Raw genomic sequence first — 14,103 nt, forward strand, 5'->3', positions numbered from 1 at the left:
CCGGCGTGAAATCTCGAGCGCCGCAGGCGCGAGACGGTAGGGGGGTTGGGGGATACCCTCCCCCGGAAAATTTTTAGGTTATCTGAGACATCATTTCGTGCGTTTTGAAGACAGTTTGTTAGGAAACAAGGCAGGCAAAAGTGAACTTAGCAACGACAATCATTCTGGTACATTTTTTTAATTCAAAACGTATTTTTGACAGTGAAGGACATTTGGTAGAATGTATCGTTGAAGTTAACCTAGAATCAGAGAATTTGGTCCAAAATGGACGACCTTCAACCCAAAGAACCATGATATTAAATGTAAATAGTCGAAGTATAAAAATGCCATTTCCCTTTATTTATTTATTTTGATATTTTTTTCACAATGAGCGGACTTCCAAGTCTCGTGGGCGGGGGGGGAGGGTGTTGGAGTTCGGACGCACCCGTCGCCTCCCCCCCCCCTCCCTACGGGCCTGAGAGAGACTATGACTGAGTTGTGAAATGACTGACTCACAGACGAAACGAACTGTGATCAAAACATGGCAAGAGAAACCAACACAAAGTTTTATCAGTAGAGTCCCTTCAGAAGTAGAATAATGAAGAAGCTAAGAATCCTTTTTTTTGAGTGTCGATACTGAAGTAGCATTAAAAAAACACAGACTAATTGTGGACACTATAAAATAAACTAAAAATAACAAAATCTAATTATTCAGAGTAAAGCTACTTCCCTGCTTCACTGGATACGGGCGAAGATTTACGGCTAAGAGTGGTTTTTATTTGCGTATCGAAAAAACCCAAACCAGTTGAAAGCAATAACGATGGCCAATCACAACTCGAGCAGTATAATAAACCAATGAGAACACGAAGTGAATACACGTGACTGGTGCTAAGCGCGGGACGTGGGACCTAGTGGCGATGCCTTCTGGTTTTGATCGTCTGATTTTTTGAATAGGTGGCGCGAGATTTATAAAAAGCCAATCACAGAGCGCAAAATAACTCCGGATTACTTTCGACACTCAACTGAAAACCACTTATTGAAACAGTTTGTTTTTGGTTTTAACAGCCGTATCGTTTTTCTGGATGGCCGGTGAAGGCCGGATCGAACGGCATTCCAGGAATACCCGGTGTTCCGGGTATTCCGGGGAGTCATGGGTCTAACGAAGAGAAGGGTACCATCAGAAAGCAAGGTTTACCCGGTGCTATGGGAATCCCGGGGAACATTGGCCCAAGGGGGTTCGAAGGACCCAAAGGGGAGATAGGAGAGAAAGGACAACGTGGCCCAGTGGGAACAAAAGGAAGTGCGGGTATACCAGGGAACATTGGCCCGAGGGGTTTCAGAGGATTAAAGGGAGAAAATGGCATGATCGGGACAAAAGGAGAGAAAGGAGAAACTGCAGATATTGATCCGAGGCATCTGGCTAACTGGAAACAATACACATGGCGAGGAGAAACGGACACAGACAACGGGAAAATAATTAAAGATTAGATAGATAGATAGTTTATTGATACAACTTCGCAACCTAAAAGGTTGAATTATGTCATATTTACAAATTTATAAAGCTATAAAAACTAACGATAAAATGTAAAAATATTTAAAGAACTATACAAGAGTGATTAAAATCCAAACTTAAGTACATTAGTAACACTAGTAACACTAGTAACAGTTTAGTTTCCATATAACGTTCTCATGTCGCTCAAGTTGAATTACCGCCCAAGATAAAAGAGAATTCAAATGATTCCACTGAAGGGCATACTGCTTTTTTTATCCCTCGTTGTTGTTGTGTGGTGGAAGGAACCTTGGCCAAGGATGATTTCTTTAGATATAATCGCTGGCGCTCAAAGTTTAAATCAAGTCAGAAACAAAAACGATTTTTTTCTCTTAGCGATGTCTAAGCTGAAACAAATAATAGTTCGGGGACTCAGATTTTTCTTTGGTCCACGCTCGTGCCAACAAAAAATTTCACCTTTTTTATAATAGCTCTTTACCCAAACAAAAAGAAACGATCCCCGAGATACCAAAGCATATATTTTTTTCTTCTGGCTTTGTCTCCGTCGGTCTACACTGAAAATGACGAAGCTGCAGTCCCTTTTCCCGGACGTGTTAACAGTGTGTTAATTGATTGTACCAAGAGAAAATAAGGTCCCCTTAACTTTATACTTCAAGACCTCTGTATGCGCGTTATTCTTGGCTTCTTATTGTACACATTTCTCTGTTTCAGGGATGTTTTTTTAACAAGCTACACAGCAATACAGCGCTTAGAGTCTCATACCAGGGAAACATTCGAGTCTATCCAAATAAGGCTTGCAACAGATGGTTTTTCAAGTCTACTCCAAATATCCTCCTCCATCATTCCTTTGAAGGTTTCTGTGAGAACCTCGCACGGGGCACGGTTACAGTTGAACTCTGGGTAGGCAAGTGCTCTGAGTATACACACGGCGACGCTTACACAGGGTGGCATTCAGTGTCTCGGATAATGATTGAAGAAGTACCGCCATCTCAGTAGTGCAGCTATCTCTTATTATCAGAACTGAGATATCAGCGAGTTCAAGCGGTAACTGAATGCAATAAAACTGAGTGATTGAAAATTTGCAGGCAGGTTTCCCGAAAGCTTGCATTTTGCTTATTTGAGGAGAAATATATCTGGATGTTTTGTGATGCTTTTAGTAACAATACTTCATTAGATTTAAATGTTTCAGTTTGGAAGTTAATATTATAAAAAGTTTATGATGTAGTACTATGAGAAGGAGATAACGTTATAACAGACCGAGGCTGCGGAAATCACGTGACTGACCACGCCCTTCATAGTGCAAAATTGTGTGTGTTCAAAGATTTTACTTTACTTAACTGTCACTTTAAAATAAATACATTAATAATTGGTATTATTGGTATACCACTTACCCCACTGACCCGACCCTGACCAAACAATGGCCGTTATTATACTAGAGACGTGTTAATAATACGAACACCTTCCTATTACGGACTGTTCACCTGGTCCGGAAGAGACGAAAATTCACAAAAAAACCCTACCTCTTTAATACAGACATCTCTATAATACGGACACTCTTCCCTGTCCTAGGTGTCTCGTATTAAGAGGTTCGACTGTAAAATCACTTCGTGCTTCCATGGCATTTTCGTTCCCAGAGTCCGCATCCCCATAGACCAGCGGTCGGGAAACGCGAATACCGCTGGTCTAAGGGACGCGGGCTCTGGGAACGAGAATGCTCCCATGGTGGCTAAACTGGGAAAAAATATTTTTCGGAAGCAAAATTTGTGTCCAGAAAGCAAAAAATGTTTTTGGCCCGCGGTAGAAACATTTTCTCGTTTCCGAGCTAGAAGCAAAATTTGTTTTCGCAACATATGTTTCCCACGCGGCTAAACTAGGAAACATTAGCCTCCGCAACAATGTTTCACCAATGTTTCCTAGTTTAGCCAGGCCTTTACTTTATCAGCTAGGGGAAAATCACATTGATTTTAATGCCGCCAATGTGGTTGGACTAAGCCCTATTTTTACGAGTAACTCTTTTTGGAAGCCTGGTTATTCGTCAGCTCTATTTAGACCGGGCCAAATTATTCCCAGATAAATTTTAGATAAACTTGCAAAGTTTAGTAGCGTTTGGGTGAATCTTAAAAAAGATATAAGCGTTCAAAGTCAGCGCTGCCCCCCCCCCCCCTTTCCCAGAGGTCTACAAATCGCTAGCACGTGCACGAGTATCGCACCACGTTTTTTTTTCACCTACCTTGACCTTGATTACTTCGAATATAACAGAAACCTCATCCAATAATCGTTTATAAAAGAAAGTCAAAAAATAAAAAATGCTGTGATTGGTTTAAAGTGATTGACGTCATGAGACCCTATCAATCAGATTTGGGGGCTGTTTTGCGGAGGGTATTAATTTGTGGAGCAACCGGCAAAACACAACTTCTTAAAACACGAACCAGTTTCATCTTCAATTGGAATAATACATGCCAGAACATTTGGTGTTTAAGTCCATAGAGAGTACCCGCTAGTGGGCAACAGTTTCACCAAAGAGAGGTAATAATTTAAATGATATTATTTTGATTTGTCAACAGTACAATGTATAATTAAGGGTATGCTATAGGCTTGTCCAAAACGAAAGCCTCTGTTACATATGGAGTAATATGAATAGTACTTTTTAGAAGTACTTTATAATAATACTTTCTTGACCAAAAAAGGATAGAACGCGCAGCTCATATAGTTGTACTATTTCTAACTGGTGATTTAAAAGCAATTTAAATATTCATAATACGCTAGGGTTTGTAACATTGGTTGTCCTTTTTGACAACAAAATGATAAAGGAGAAATAGAAGGAATACGGTGGAACACCGATTTTACGATCGTCGATTTAACGATATTTTTACTTTAAAGAAGTACTTTCAATGGTACTTTTTTGACCAAAAAACTGGAAAACGCAGTTGATATAGTTGTAATATTTCCAACTGGTGATTCAAAAGCAATTTTAATATTCATAATACGCTAGGATTTGTAACATTGGTTTTCCTTTTTGACAACAAAATGATAACAGAGAATTAGAAGGAATATAGTGGAACAATTATTTTACGATCGTCGATTTAACGATATTCCTGATTAAGCGATTAGCATTTTGTGCCGGCAAAAGTTATAGTAATTTGTATGGAGCAGAATCCCGATTTAACAATATTCGGTTAAACGATATTCCCGGTATAACGATAAAGACCTAGCGATCCAAGCAAAGAGTTTTTCCGTTACAACGAAATAAGTAATGTCACAAACCGTTAAATGCTAACAAACACCTAGCAATAACAAATGTTTTATTAGAGTTTTCCGATTTAGCGGAAAATTCACTTAAATGGAACGCATTTTTCCGCCTATTGAAAATCTTAATAAATTCACTTAGTTAACCCATTAAAAGTTCATTAATCTGCTTGCTTGTTTTTACTCACCACATCGATATTACCGTAATAACGGTAAACAGAAAACTCGAAATCAGGGAATCTTAAATTTTGCGTGATTCACGTTTCATTATACCAATATCACTTATGCATGTTTACGTCAACCTGGCTAGTTTCACCACCAGGCCTCGCTTTCGAAGTGCAAACTTATAAAGATGAAAAGAATACCCACGTGAAAACTGCATGAAGGTGGAGAAAGGTTGCGAATAATTCTCGTAAACGAGGCTTGGTGGTGAATTTTGAGCTAATGACGTTATCATGCATAAGGCCTATTCAGTAAAATGTGGTGCATTGCCAATAAAATATGTAAGAATTTTCTTAAAAAAAAAAATACTTTTTTATTTCGAATAAAATGCACAAAAATATTTCCAACTGTTAACCTGGTCAAGCTACGCCACTCGCGGCCACATTTCTCAACAGCCTGCACAATCATCATATTTTCAATAGGTGTGTATCGATGATTTGGTTGAACATGTTCTTGAAGTGCTTAAAGAAAGACACGTCCTGTTTATACTTATTTTCTGTACTATTAAAGTGATTTCTTTGAGGTTTTCTGACCACTCGTGTATTGTTTTATTGTACTATGATTGTACACAAACATTAGAATATTCGACGACTCATTAACATATAAAAAACGGGTTACACGAATTCACTCTAAGGTGTAACAAAAAAGGTGATATGTGATGTTTTCCCGTGGAATTTTTTATGTGCAAATGAAAAGAAAACAATAGAACAAAAAGATACCGCCTCATTTTTCAACTCCCATCTTTCTATTTATTTGGTAGATGGTGGCAATAAGCAAAGTAACAAAACCGTAGAGAAGTGTGAAGTTCCACAAATGGCAACTGTTTGGATGGAAAATAAGTTGTGCAAAAGTTATGCTGCGAAAACTTTCATGTTCGTTAACGTTTGGGGTTTACTCTGGTGTAAGAACTTGTAAAATTTTTCTTTGTTTTGGGGCTATTGTTTTCCTGCTTTTTATTGTTTCGAGGTTCTTTGTTGTCTTGGTCGTTCTTTGTTTCACGTTACTTGTGAGTTTCACAGGTTTCACAGGCTTTTACGTATGCGATAAAAAAGCCGCCTCCTTTCAGTAACTATTTTTTTACACCATGGATACTTTGCACCTAAAAACATTTTTCTTCAGTTGTCTCAGAAAATATAATGCTGTTTTCAATATATTTTTCTGAGAAAACTGTGATACGAAAACAATGTATCTTGATTTTCAAGCAGTTTAAAAAGAATCATGATAGTTTGCATTCCACCACGAGACATTGTATTTACTGCAAGGATTGCTAATTTAATCTGCTAGTAAACAATGAATAATAACTGAAATTTCATTGTGCAAATTGAAACAAACGGCACTTTGCATCTAATTAGCTATAACAGGCGGAAAAAGTCGTTCCATTTCCGTTTAATCGGAAAACTCTATTTAGGTATAGCAATTCTTTGTCCAGTAGGGCACAAGGTTAGTGTTTCTGTCACGAACTTGTTGAGGGAAAATTATTTAACGTAGCTGGGATTTTCAAGGCTAATGCCTTTGTTCCTTTGTTCCTATTACGGAAATCTACAACATTCTCAAAATATGTTTACACTGCGCTAACTGTGGAAGGACATAAAGTTGTGTTTCCGTTGTTGTATTTGTGATTCATTTGTACGTTACAGATAAATAAACTACCTACAGTACAGTTATCACACATGTTGCAGAGACTAAGTGATTTTCTTGATTGCGCTTGGAAAAATTGTTAGCCATACCCCGACAAAACGATATTTTAGTTGCTTTGCTGCAAAATCGTTAAATCGGGAGTTCGATTACAACGATATCCCGATTTAACGATATGATTTTGTTTTTGTCCCTTTTGCCATATCGTAAAAATCGGGTCTCCACTAAAAAAAGAACATTGCTTTACACAAACTCTAAAATTGTGGCAGTTAATTAATTAATAATTAACGTTGATTACGCGCTCGCACTCGGTGAATCAAAGAGCACTAAACAGCCGCAGATTATATAATAATCGAAAAAATGCTGTGATTGGTTTAAAGTTATTGACGTCATGAATCCCGATTAATCGGTGTTGTGGGCTGTTTTGCGGAGGGTATTAATTGGTGAAACAACTGGCAAAACACGACTTCTAAAAACATAAACCAGTTTCATCTTCAATTGGAATAACACAAAGTAAAAGATACAAGTTTACTTCAAAAATACCTGCCAGTGAGCAACGAATCGAGGGTAAAAATATTAATGATATTATTTTTGATGTGTCAAAAAATTTTGGACAACAGTACAATGTTTAATAAAGGGTATGCTATAGGCTTGTCCAAAACGAAAGCCTCTGTTACAAAATCAGCAATATGAATAGTACTTTTTAGAAGTACTTATAATAGAACTTTTTTGACCAAAAAGGATAGAACGCGCAGTTAATATAGTTGTAATATTTCTAACTGGAGATTTAAAAGCAATTTAAAGAAATACAGAATTACAGTGGAACCTCGATTTTACTATCGTCCATTTAACGATATTCCTGATTAAGCGATTAGCATTTTGTGCCGGGAAAAGTTACAGTAAATTGTATGGAGCAGAATGCTGATTTAACAATATACGGTTCAACGATATTCCCGGCATAACGATAAAGATCTAGCGATCCAAGCAAAACGTTTTTTTCCCGCTACAACGATATAACTTATGTCACATACCGTTAAATAGTAGCAAACACCTTGCAATAACAAATGTTTTATTTAGATATAGCAATCTTTTGTCCAGTAGGGCATGATGTTAGTGTTTTTGTCACGAACTTGTTGAGGAAAAATTATTTAACGTAGCTGGGATTTTTTAGGCTAATACCTTTGTTCAAAGTAACTCTCAGGTCAGTGGTCCATTTTTGAGGAGGGCTTATATACGGGAAAGAGGGGAGGGGGGAGTGCTACATTCAGATGGCAATTGGCGTTTCAAAAATCTTGGGATTTCAAATGGACAGCATAATGTGTCAAAAATGTTTTGGTGCATATAAGAATACCAAACCCCAAAAAAAATCCAACAGCTGAGCAACAGGCATTACAGGTCTCGAACTTTACCACTATAACTTTCTTTCGTGGCGTACCTGAACTAGCTCTGAAGCTAAGCGTACTGGTCATGCAAAGGATTGAAATAACAAAGGATTGCTACAACCATGTAAAATGCAAAGCAGACCCTACAGTGGGGCCTTGTAATTGGCAAGTTACAGTATATTACTTTTTGGTAAATAGATGTACACGGGTTTATTTAATTTCGTCTGCAACGCAGGTTATGCATGGAAGTGAAAAGCAAAGGATATTGGAAGTCTGAGTAGCCAATCAGCGCGCGCCAAAAGCGCTTACCACTGGTTTAGTATATACGAAATTCAGGTATCCTAGGGATCCCCATGTACGCTGTGAGATATCGATGACAATCGACAGCAATCGGTAGCAATCGATGTAATTAAGAAAAATTCATTGTAACTATCGATTGGTCATCGATTAGCCGATAACAATCCGTTTCAATCAACTAACAACTATCGATTTATATCGATTGATTTCCGATCAGGCCGGGCTTTAATTATTTAGCAATGTAAAAATGTGTCCATTTCTTTTTTTTTTCAAATTTGTCAATTTTTAGGTATCACCTTTTTCGGTACAATTTGAAGGGTAAGAAGAACATTCATTTAAGAAGCTAAAAAAGAAAGAAAAAAGGAAAAGTACAGCAACAATAACCCTGAAATGTAAGCAGAGATCACTTCAAACCAAAGAAGTAGAGACATAACAATGTTGTTCGTAGCATGGGTCTACACTGGCCAGATTGTACTGGGATTCCTACTCAACGCTATAACAATATTGACTTTCAACAAGAACCGTCATCTGCTGACTGTATCAGATCTGCCAATCCTAAGCATCGCCATAGCAGACGGCGTGTTGGCTGTGTTTGTGATGCCATTTGGAGCAGCTGCAAACTTCCGCAACGCGTGGCCATTAGGTGCAGGAGGATGCAGTTGGTACGCATGCGTTAGTGTCATCGTTGGTTTTGGTACCATATTGCATCACATAGTTCTTGCAGTTGAGAAGTGCTGGAAGACCCATCGTCCAATGACAACAGATCTCAATCGCAAACAGATGCTAATAATCATTGCTTTCCTCTGGGGATTTGCAGCACTGTGGGGCATCTTTCCACTGTTTGGCTGGTCATCTTATGGCGAAGAAGGCGCTGGAGCCATATGCTCAATCATTTGGCGTTCAAACGGGCTGGTTAATTCTTCGTTCATCGTGTGCATGTTTGTCATTTTCTTTATAGCTCCTATTGTTTCCATAGTTGTGTCGTATTCCATTATCTTCTACGATTTGGACCAAATGGTAAAAAGGGGAAAACGTGAATGGGGCAAAGGAGCACAACAAACATCAGAAGTTGTGCTTGGTAGAAAGAAAGTGGCCTTAACTGCTGTCATTATGATAGCTAGTTTTATCGTGGTTTGGACGCCCTATGGTGTCGTGTCATTTTACCTGGCATTTGGCAAACCTAAGTACATATCTCCATTGGCTTCTACTATTCCTGCCATATTTGCCAAAACCTCCGTGTTCCTCAACCCGATTGTCTACGTCATTCGGTACAAAAGATTCAGAGAAGGTGTAAAGAAGCTTTTTATGGAAATTAAATTTTTACCAAATCATACAATTTCCTCAAAGGTGGGCGCAATTGCCTAATGGTTAGCGCGCTGGACTCCGGATCGAGCGATTCGGGTTCGAGCCCTTGCCGACAGTGCTCTGTGTGCCTCTCCCTACCCAGGTGTGTCAGTAAATAGGGGCAAATAAACAGCCAATAAATGCTGGAGTAACCGTACGATGGACTAGCATCCCTTCCAGGGAGGGGTATAAATACTCTCTTAAAGTCAGGTGGCTGAACTCAGTTTCCGCGTGCTCTCTGGATCGGAAACCACCTTAATTTCGCTTGGGGGGGGGGGGGGGGGGTCATTTTCCCTCTACCGAGGCTTAAATCACTTGGTGAGTCTCACTAGAGAAACAATTTCGTTCGTTTCTACCCAAGCCTTTTTTTTTTCTGAGTTTTGAGGTGTACATGTGTAATTATATATAGTATAAATTAATTGAGAAATCTTGGTGATGTTTTTCAAAAATAAGGAACCAAGTTGTGAGGTTATATTCAGCAGAGCTGGCTTTAAAGAAGGGGGAACAGTATGCTATGAGAATCTCCTGGATCAGAGCAAAAACGTCGTTTGCACTATTAAGATCCGCCCTCATTTGTTTGAGAGGTTCCAGAACGATCAGGAGAGTCCCCTGTAACGCCAGGAATGTGGACTTTGATGTCGAAACTGCAGAGGGGGCTATTTATTAGTTGCTTTATTATAGAAATTTTCTGGAAACGAAACCGAAGGGAAGAAAACAGCACGATGGAAATAACTAGAAAGTAAAATGCCATAAGATACTAGCTATATATATTACATGACATTGGTCAACAGTATTCTATATACCGTAATGATTCGATTAAGCGCCCTCCTTCCAATAAGCGCCCCCTTCCGAATGAGCGCCCCCCTTCGAATGTGTTTGTGTCAATAAGCGCCCCTATTCCAGTAAGCTCCCATTCTTAAAAGCGCCCCAGTTCTTATAAGCGACCCTATTCTAATAAGCGCCTCTACTTTGTAAAATTGCCCCTACTGAAGTCATGGACGTCAAATAGATAAACTCACGAACATTCACCGTACCGTACATGTATATAGTTACTGCTAAATTGAACAATTCTTTTAAAAGTGACTGCAATTTCAACAATTTGTTACTGTTACAGTTTCTGTTATTGTTGGTTATTTTAATATTTATTTAAGTTTTGTTTTGAACATTTGGTTGTTTCTCAAGAAAAATTAAATAAGCGCCCTGTCTCGAATAAGTGCCTTCCCTTGAGGTGCCAAAAGTAAATAAGCGCCCCAGGTGCTAAATCGAATCATTACGGTAAGTAACCTTAAATTATTGTAAAAAAGTGAGTCCTTGAGTAGTTGGTATATGGAAGAATTTTTTGTGATGTAAATAAAATTTCGTTGTTGTTGTTGTTGCTGTTGTGGTTGTTAAATTTTCTATTTTCTTGACTCAGTTGCGCCAAATATTCATTTGGCTTCTAGGAAGCTATTTACTTTTTCGTTTAATTCGTAGAAAACAAGTTTTGTTTAACGGCTTATGCAAACCTTCGACTATCAATTTGTTAGACCGGTCAGTTCTGGCACGATACCAACTGTAAATGTTTTCATGTCGGTTTGCGACATCGCATTTAATTTTTGAATTCGAGACGCCGCCAAGCTAATGCCCGGGATAATTGTGAGAGTATCTTATCTGAAAATCGGAGGTCATAGCTCCTGTTAATTTACCAAACCAAGTGCTTAGTGTGTCACTGATGAGTTTGCCTTCTGGTCGAGGGTCGAGGGTCGAGGGTACATTGTCGAGGGTGAGGGTAGCATGTCGAGGGTAGGGTCGAGGGTATCAATTTTTTCCATATTTATTAAAGATAAAAAAAATTCTTATTTTCTAATTTTCGAATAAAATTTTTAATTTTCGAATAAACACAGGGAAAAATTAAAGTCGCCGTTAAAAAATGCGCATCAGATAACACAATGCCGGCGTCTCAGAGATGTTGTTCGCTTCAAGACCCTCACTTTTCGCATTCTATAAATCATTCTTGGTGGACGCTGTGGCCCTCGTTTCAGGATGCATGGCACAATTTCTATTTAAAGTACAGGAGAAGGGAGACTACTTTACAAAAGCCCGCCATTCATTCCCGGGGGGGGGGACTCCCATATGAAACGGACGGGGATGCTCGTCGGAAATTTTGAAAATGACCCCTAAAAGAGACCAATCTGGGTGTGGCTCAAGCCTTTCTTGACCCCTAAAAGATACCAAAAAACTAAGAATGGAGTTTATATTTGTATATTTCTTCGTGTGTAACCCTAAACGAGACCATTATGGCTAAAAATATTTGCGTTTGGGCGTTTCTTCCCGGAACACCCTAAGCGAGACCAAAAGTTCGAAATTTACACCCCTAAGCGAGACGACGAGCATCCCCGTCACTTTCATATGCGAGTCCCCCCCCCCCCCCCGGGCATTCATTCCCCAGATTCATTCAGGAGTTTTTACGCCACACGACATCTAACCTGCAGAACAGGTGTTTATTTAGTAAGGCTGCACGACATCAAAATGGCTCATCCTGCGACTTTTAGCAGTCTGTATTGCGAGAACTATTTATGGATCTTTTATGTGATTTTCAGTACTAGTGAATTCCAGACTGCCTTTTGGGCGAGGGTCGAGGGTCGAGGGTACTACGTCGAGGGTCGAGGGTAACTAGTCTAGGGTCGAGGGTAACAAGTCGAGGGTAAAGAAAATCTCAAAAAAATTTTTTTACAAAAATCTAAACAAAAATTAAAATGAAAATAAATAATAAATAGCAAAAAAAAAAAAAGATAAATAAAGAAATAAAAAATCTGAAAAAAAAACTAATGAAAAAGCTCAAAATTATTTTAAAAAATTATTCAATCGAATCGTTATTAGTACACGCCTTAAGCTTGCCGGCTATTTACTTAAATCACCCTAAGCGGCTTGTTGTGTTTTGTTCACTAGTCACCGACGGCAATCATGTATCAGTACGGTATCCGCTTTATCGAGTGTCAAAACAGTAGTGTCGTATTTCCGTAATAGCGAGAGTATCCGTAATAGCGAGGTGTCCGCAAGGCGAGAGTTGACTATAGTAGTTAAACTTAAGCTTAATTAATTAAGGTCAGTATTCGGTAGTTGAGCTATCTGTTAAATGTTCAACATAACTTTGGCCACCAGAGCTCAGTATGGAAACGCTGCCCTGCGGAGAGGTGTGGCGGCCGGCGGCCGGAAATCGATAAAAACGTCTGGAATTCACTAGTACTGAAAATCACATAAAAGATCCATAAATAGTTCTCGCAATACAGACTGCTAAAAGTCGCAGGATGAGCCATTTTGATGTCGTGCAGCCTTACTAAATAAACACCTGTTCTGCAGGTTAGATGTCGTGTGGCGTAAAAACTCCTGAATGAATCTGGGGAATGAATGCCCGGGGGGGGGGGGGGGGACTCGCATATGAAAGTGACGGGGATGCTCGTCGTCTCGCTTAGGGGTGTAAATTTCGAACTTTTGGTCTCGCTTAGGGTGTTCCGGGAAAAAACGCCCAAACGCAAATATTTTTAGCCATAATGGTCTCGTTTAGGGTTACACACGAAGAAATATACAAATATAAACTCCATTCTTAGTTTTTTGGTATCTTTTAGGGGTCAAGAAAGGCTTGAGCCACACCCAGATTGGTCTCTTTTAGGGGTCATTTTCAAAATTTCCGACGAGCATCCCCGTCCGTTTCATATGGGAGTCCCCCCCCGGGAATGAATGGCGGGCTTTTGTAAAGTAGTCTCCCTTCTCCTGTACTTTAAATAGAAATTGTGCCATGCATCCTGAAACGAGGGCCACAGCGTCCACCAAGAATGATTTATAGAATGCGAAAAGTGAGGGTCTTGAAGCGAACAACATCTCTGAGACGCCAGCATTGTGTTATCTGATGCGCATTTTTTAACGGCGACTTTAATTTTTCCCTGTGTTTATTCGAAAATTAAAAATTTTATTCGAAAATTAGAAAATAAGAATTTTTTTTATCTTTAATAAATATGGAAAAAATTGATACCCTCGACCCTACCCTCGACATGCTACCCTCACCCTCGACAATGTACCCTCGACCCTCGACCCTCGACCAGAAGGCAAACTCGGCCAAGAGAGATCAACGGCATATTTTTTTCTTTCTGCAAGCCGTGAATAAAGTTAAGCCCAGGATGCTTAAATCCTTGCATGATGTGGCGTAAACTGCGAGAGTATCTTATTTTAAAAGCGGAGTTCATAGCTCAGTTCTTTTAATTTACCAAAACCAAGTGCTTAGTGTTATGGGCATAGCGCGCGACAGAAAAGCATTTAAAATGCAAGCGCTCGTCTCCGCTTTACTTATTCCTGTCCAAGAGAGGTCAATGGCATATTTTCTTCTTTCTGTAAGCTGTGAATTTCCGCTTAGTTAATAGAACGAAGCTTGTTTCATTCGAATTCGAGTTCTGCACACTTCGCTGTTCTAGATTTCGATCGACAGAGCCAGCAGGAATATTTTATGTCAACAGG

At 39.2% G+C, this 14,103-nt stretch overlaps 2 protein-coding genes across 2 annotated transcripts; both read left to right on the top strand.

Annotated features, from left to right (window-relative positions):
* Nucleotides 1-482: 482 nt before the first annotated feature.
* Nucleotides 483-2,579, top strand: LOC144667260 (uncharacterized). Its single transcript, XM_078528659.1, has 3 exons — nt 483-569; nt 1,045-1,456; nt 2,199-2,579. Exons 1-3 carry the CDS (start codon nt 483-485, stop codon nt 2,483-2,485), a joined length of 786 nt encoding a protein of 261 aa, XP_078384785.1. The 3' UTR covers nt 2,486-2,579.
* Nucleotides 2,580-8,706: 6,127 nt separating this feature from the next.
* Nucleotides 8,707-9,636, top strand: LOC144667261 (rhodopsin-like). Its single transcript, XM_078528660.1, has one exon. The coding sequence runs from the start codon at nt 8,707-8,709 to the stop codon at nt 9,634-9,636; it is 930 nt and encodes a 309-aa protein (XP_078384786.1).
* The last annotated feature ends 4,467 nt before the right edge of the window (nt 9,637-14,103 follow it).

Source organism: Oculina patagonica, chromosome 10, assembly GCF_052425735.1.
Source record: "Oculina patagonica isolate OP01 chromosome 10, crgOcupat, whole genome shotgun sequence".
Taxonomy (NCBI): Eukaryota; Metazoa; Cnidaria; class Anthozoa; order Scleractinia; family Oculinidae; genus Oculina; species Oculina patagonica.

Excerpts from the sequence above, each read along its gene's own strand:
- LOC144667260 (XM_078528659.1), top strand. The coding sequence starts at position 483 with ATGACTGACTCACAGACGAAACGAACTGTGATCAAAACATGGCAAGAG. Across the intron at positions 570-1,044 it reads TCAGTAGAGTCCCTTCAGAA|CCGTATCGTTTTTCTGGATG; the intron begins GTAGAATAATGA and ends TGGTTTTAACAG. Across the intron at positions 1,457-2,198 it reads CACAGACAACGGGAAAATAA|AGGGATGTTTTTTTAACAAG; the intron begins TTAAAGATTAGA and ends TTTCTCTGTTTC.
- LOC144667261 (XM_078528660.1), top strand. The coding sequence starts at position 8,707 with ATGTTGTTCGTAGCATGGGTCTACACTGGCCAGATTGTACTGGGATTC.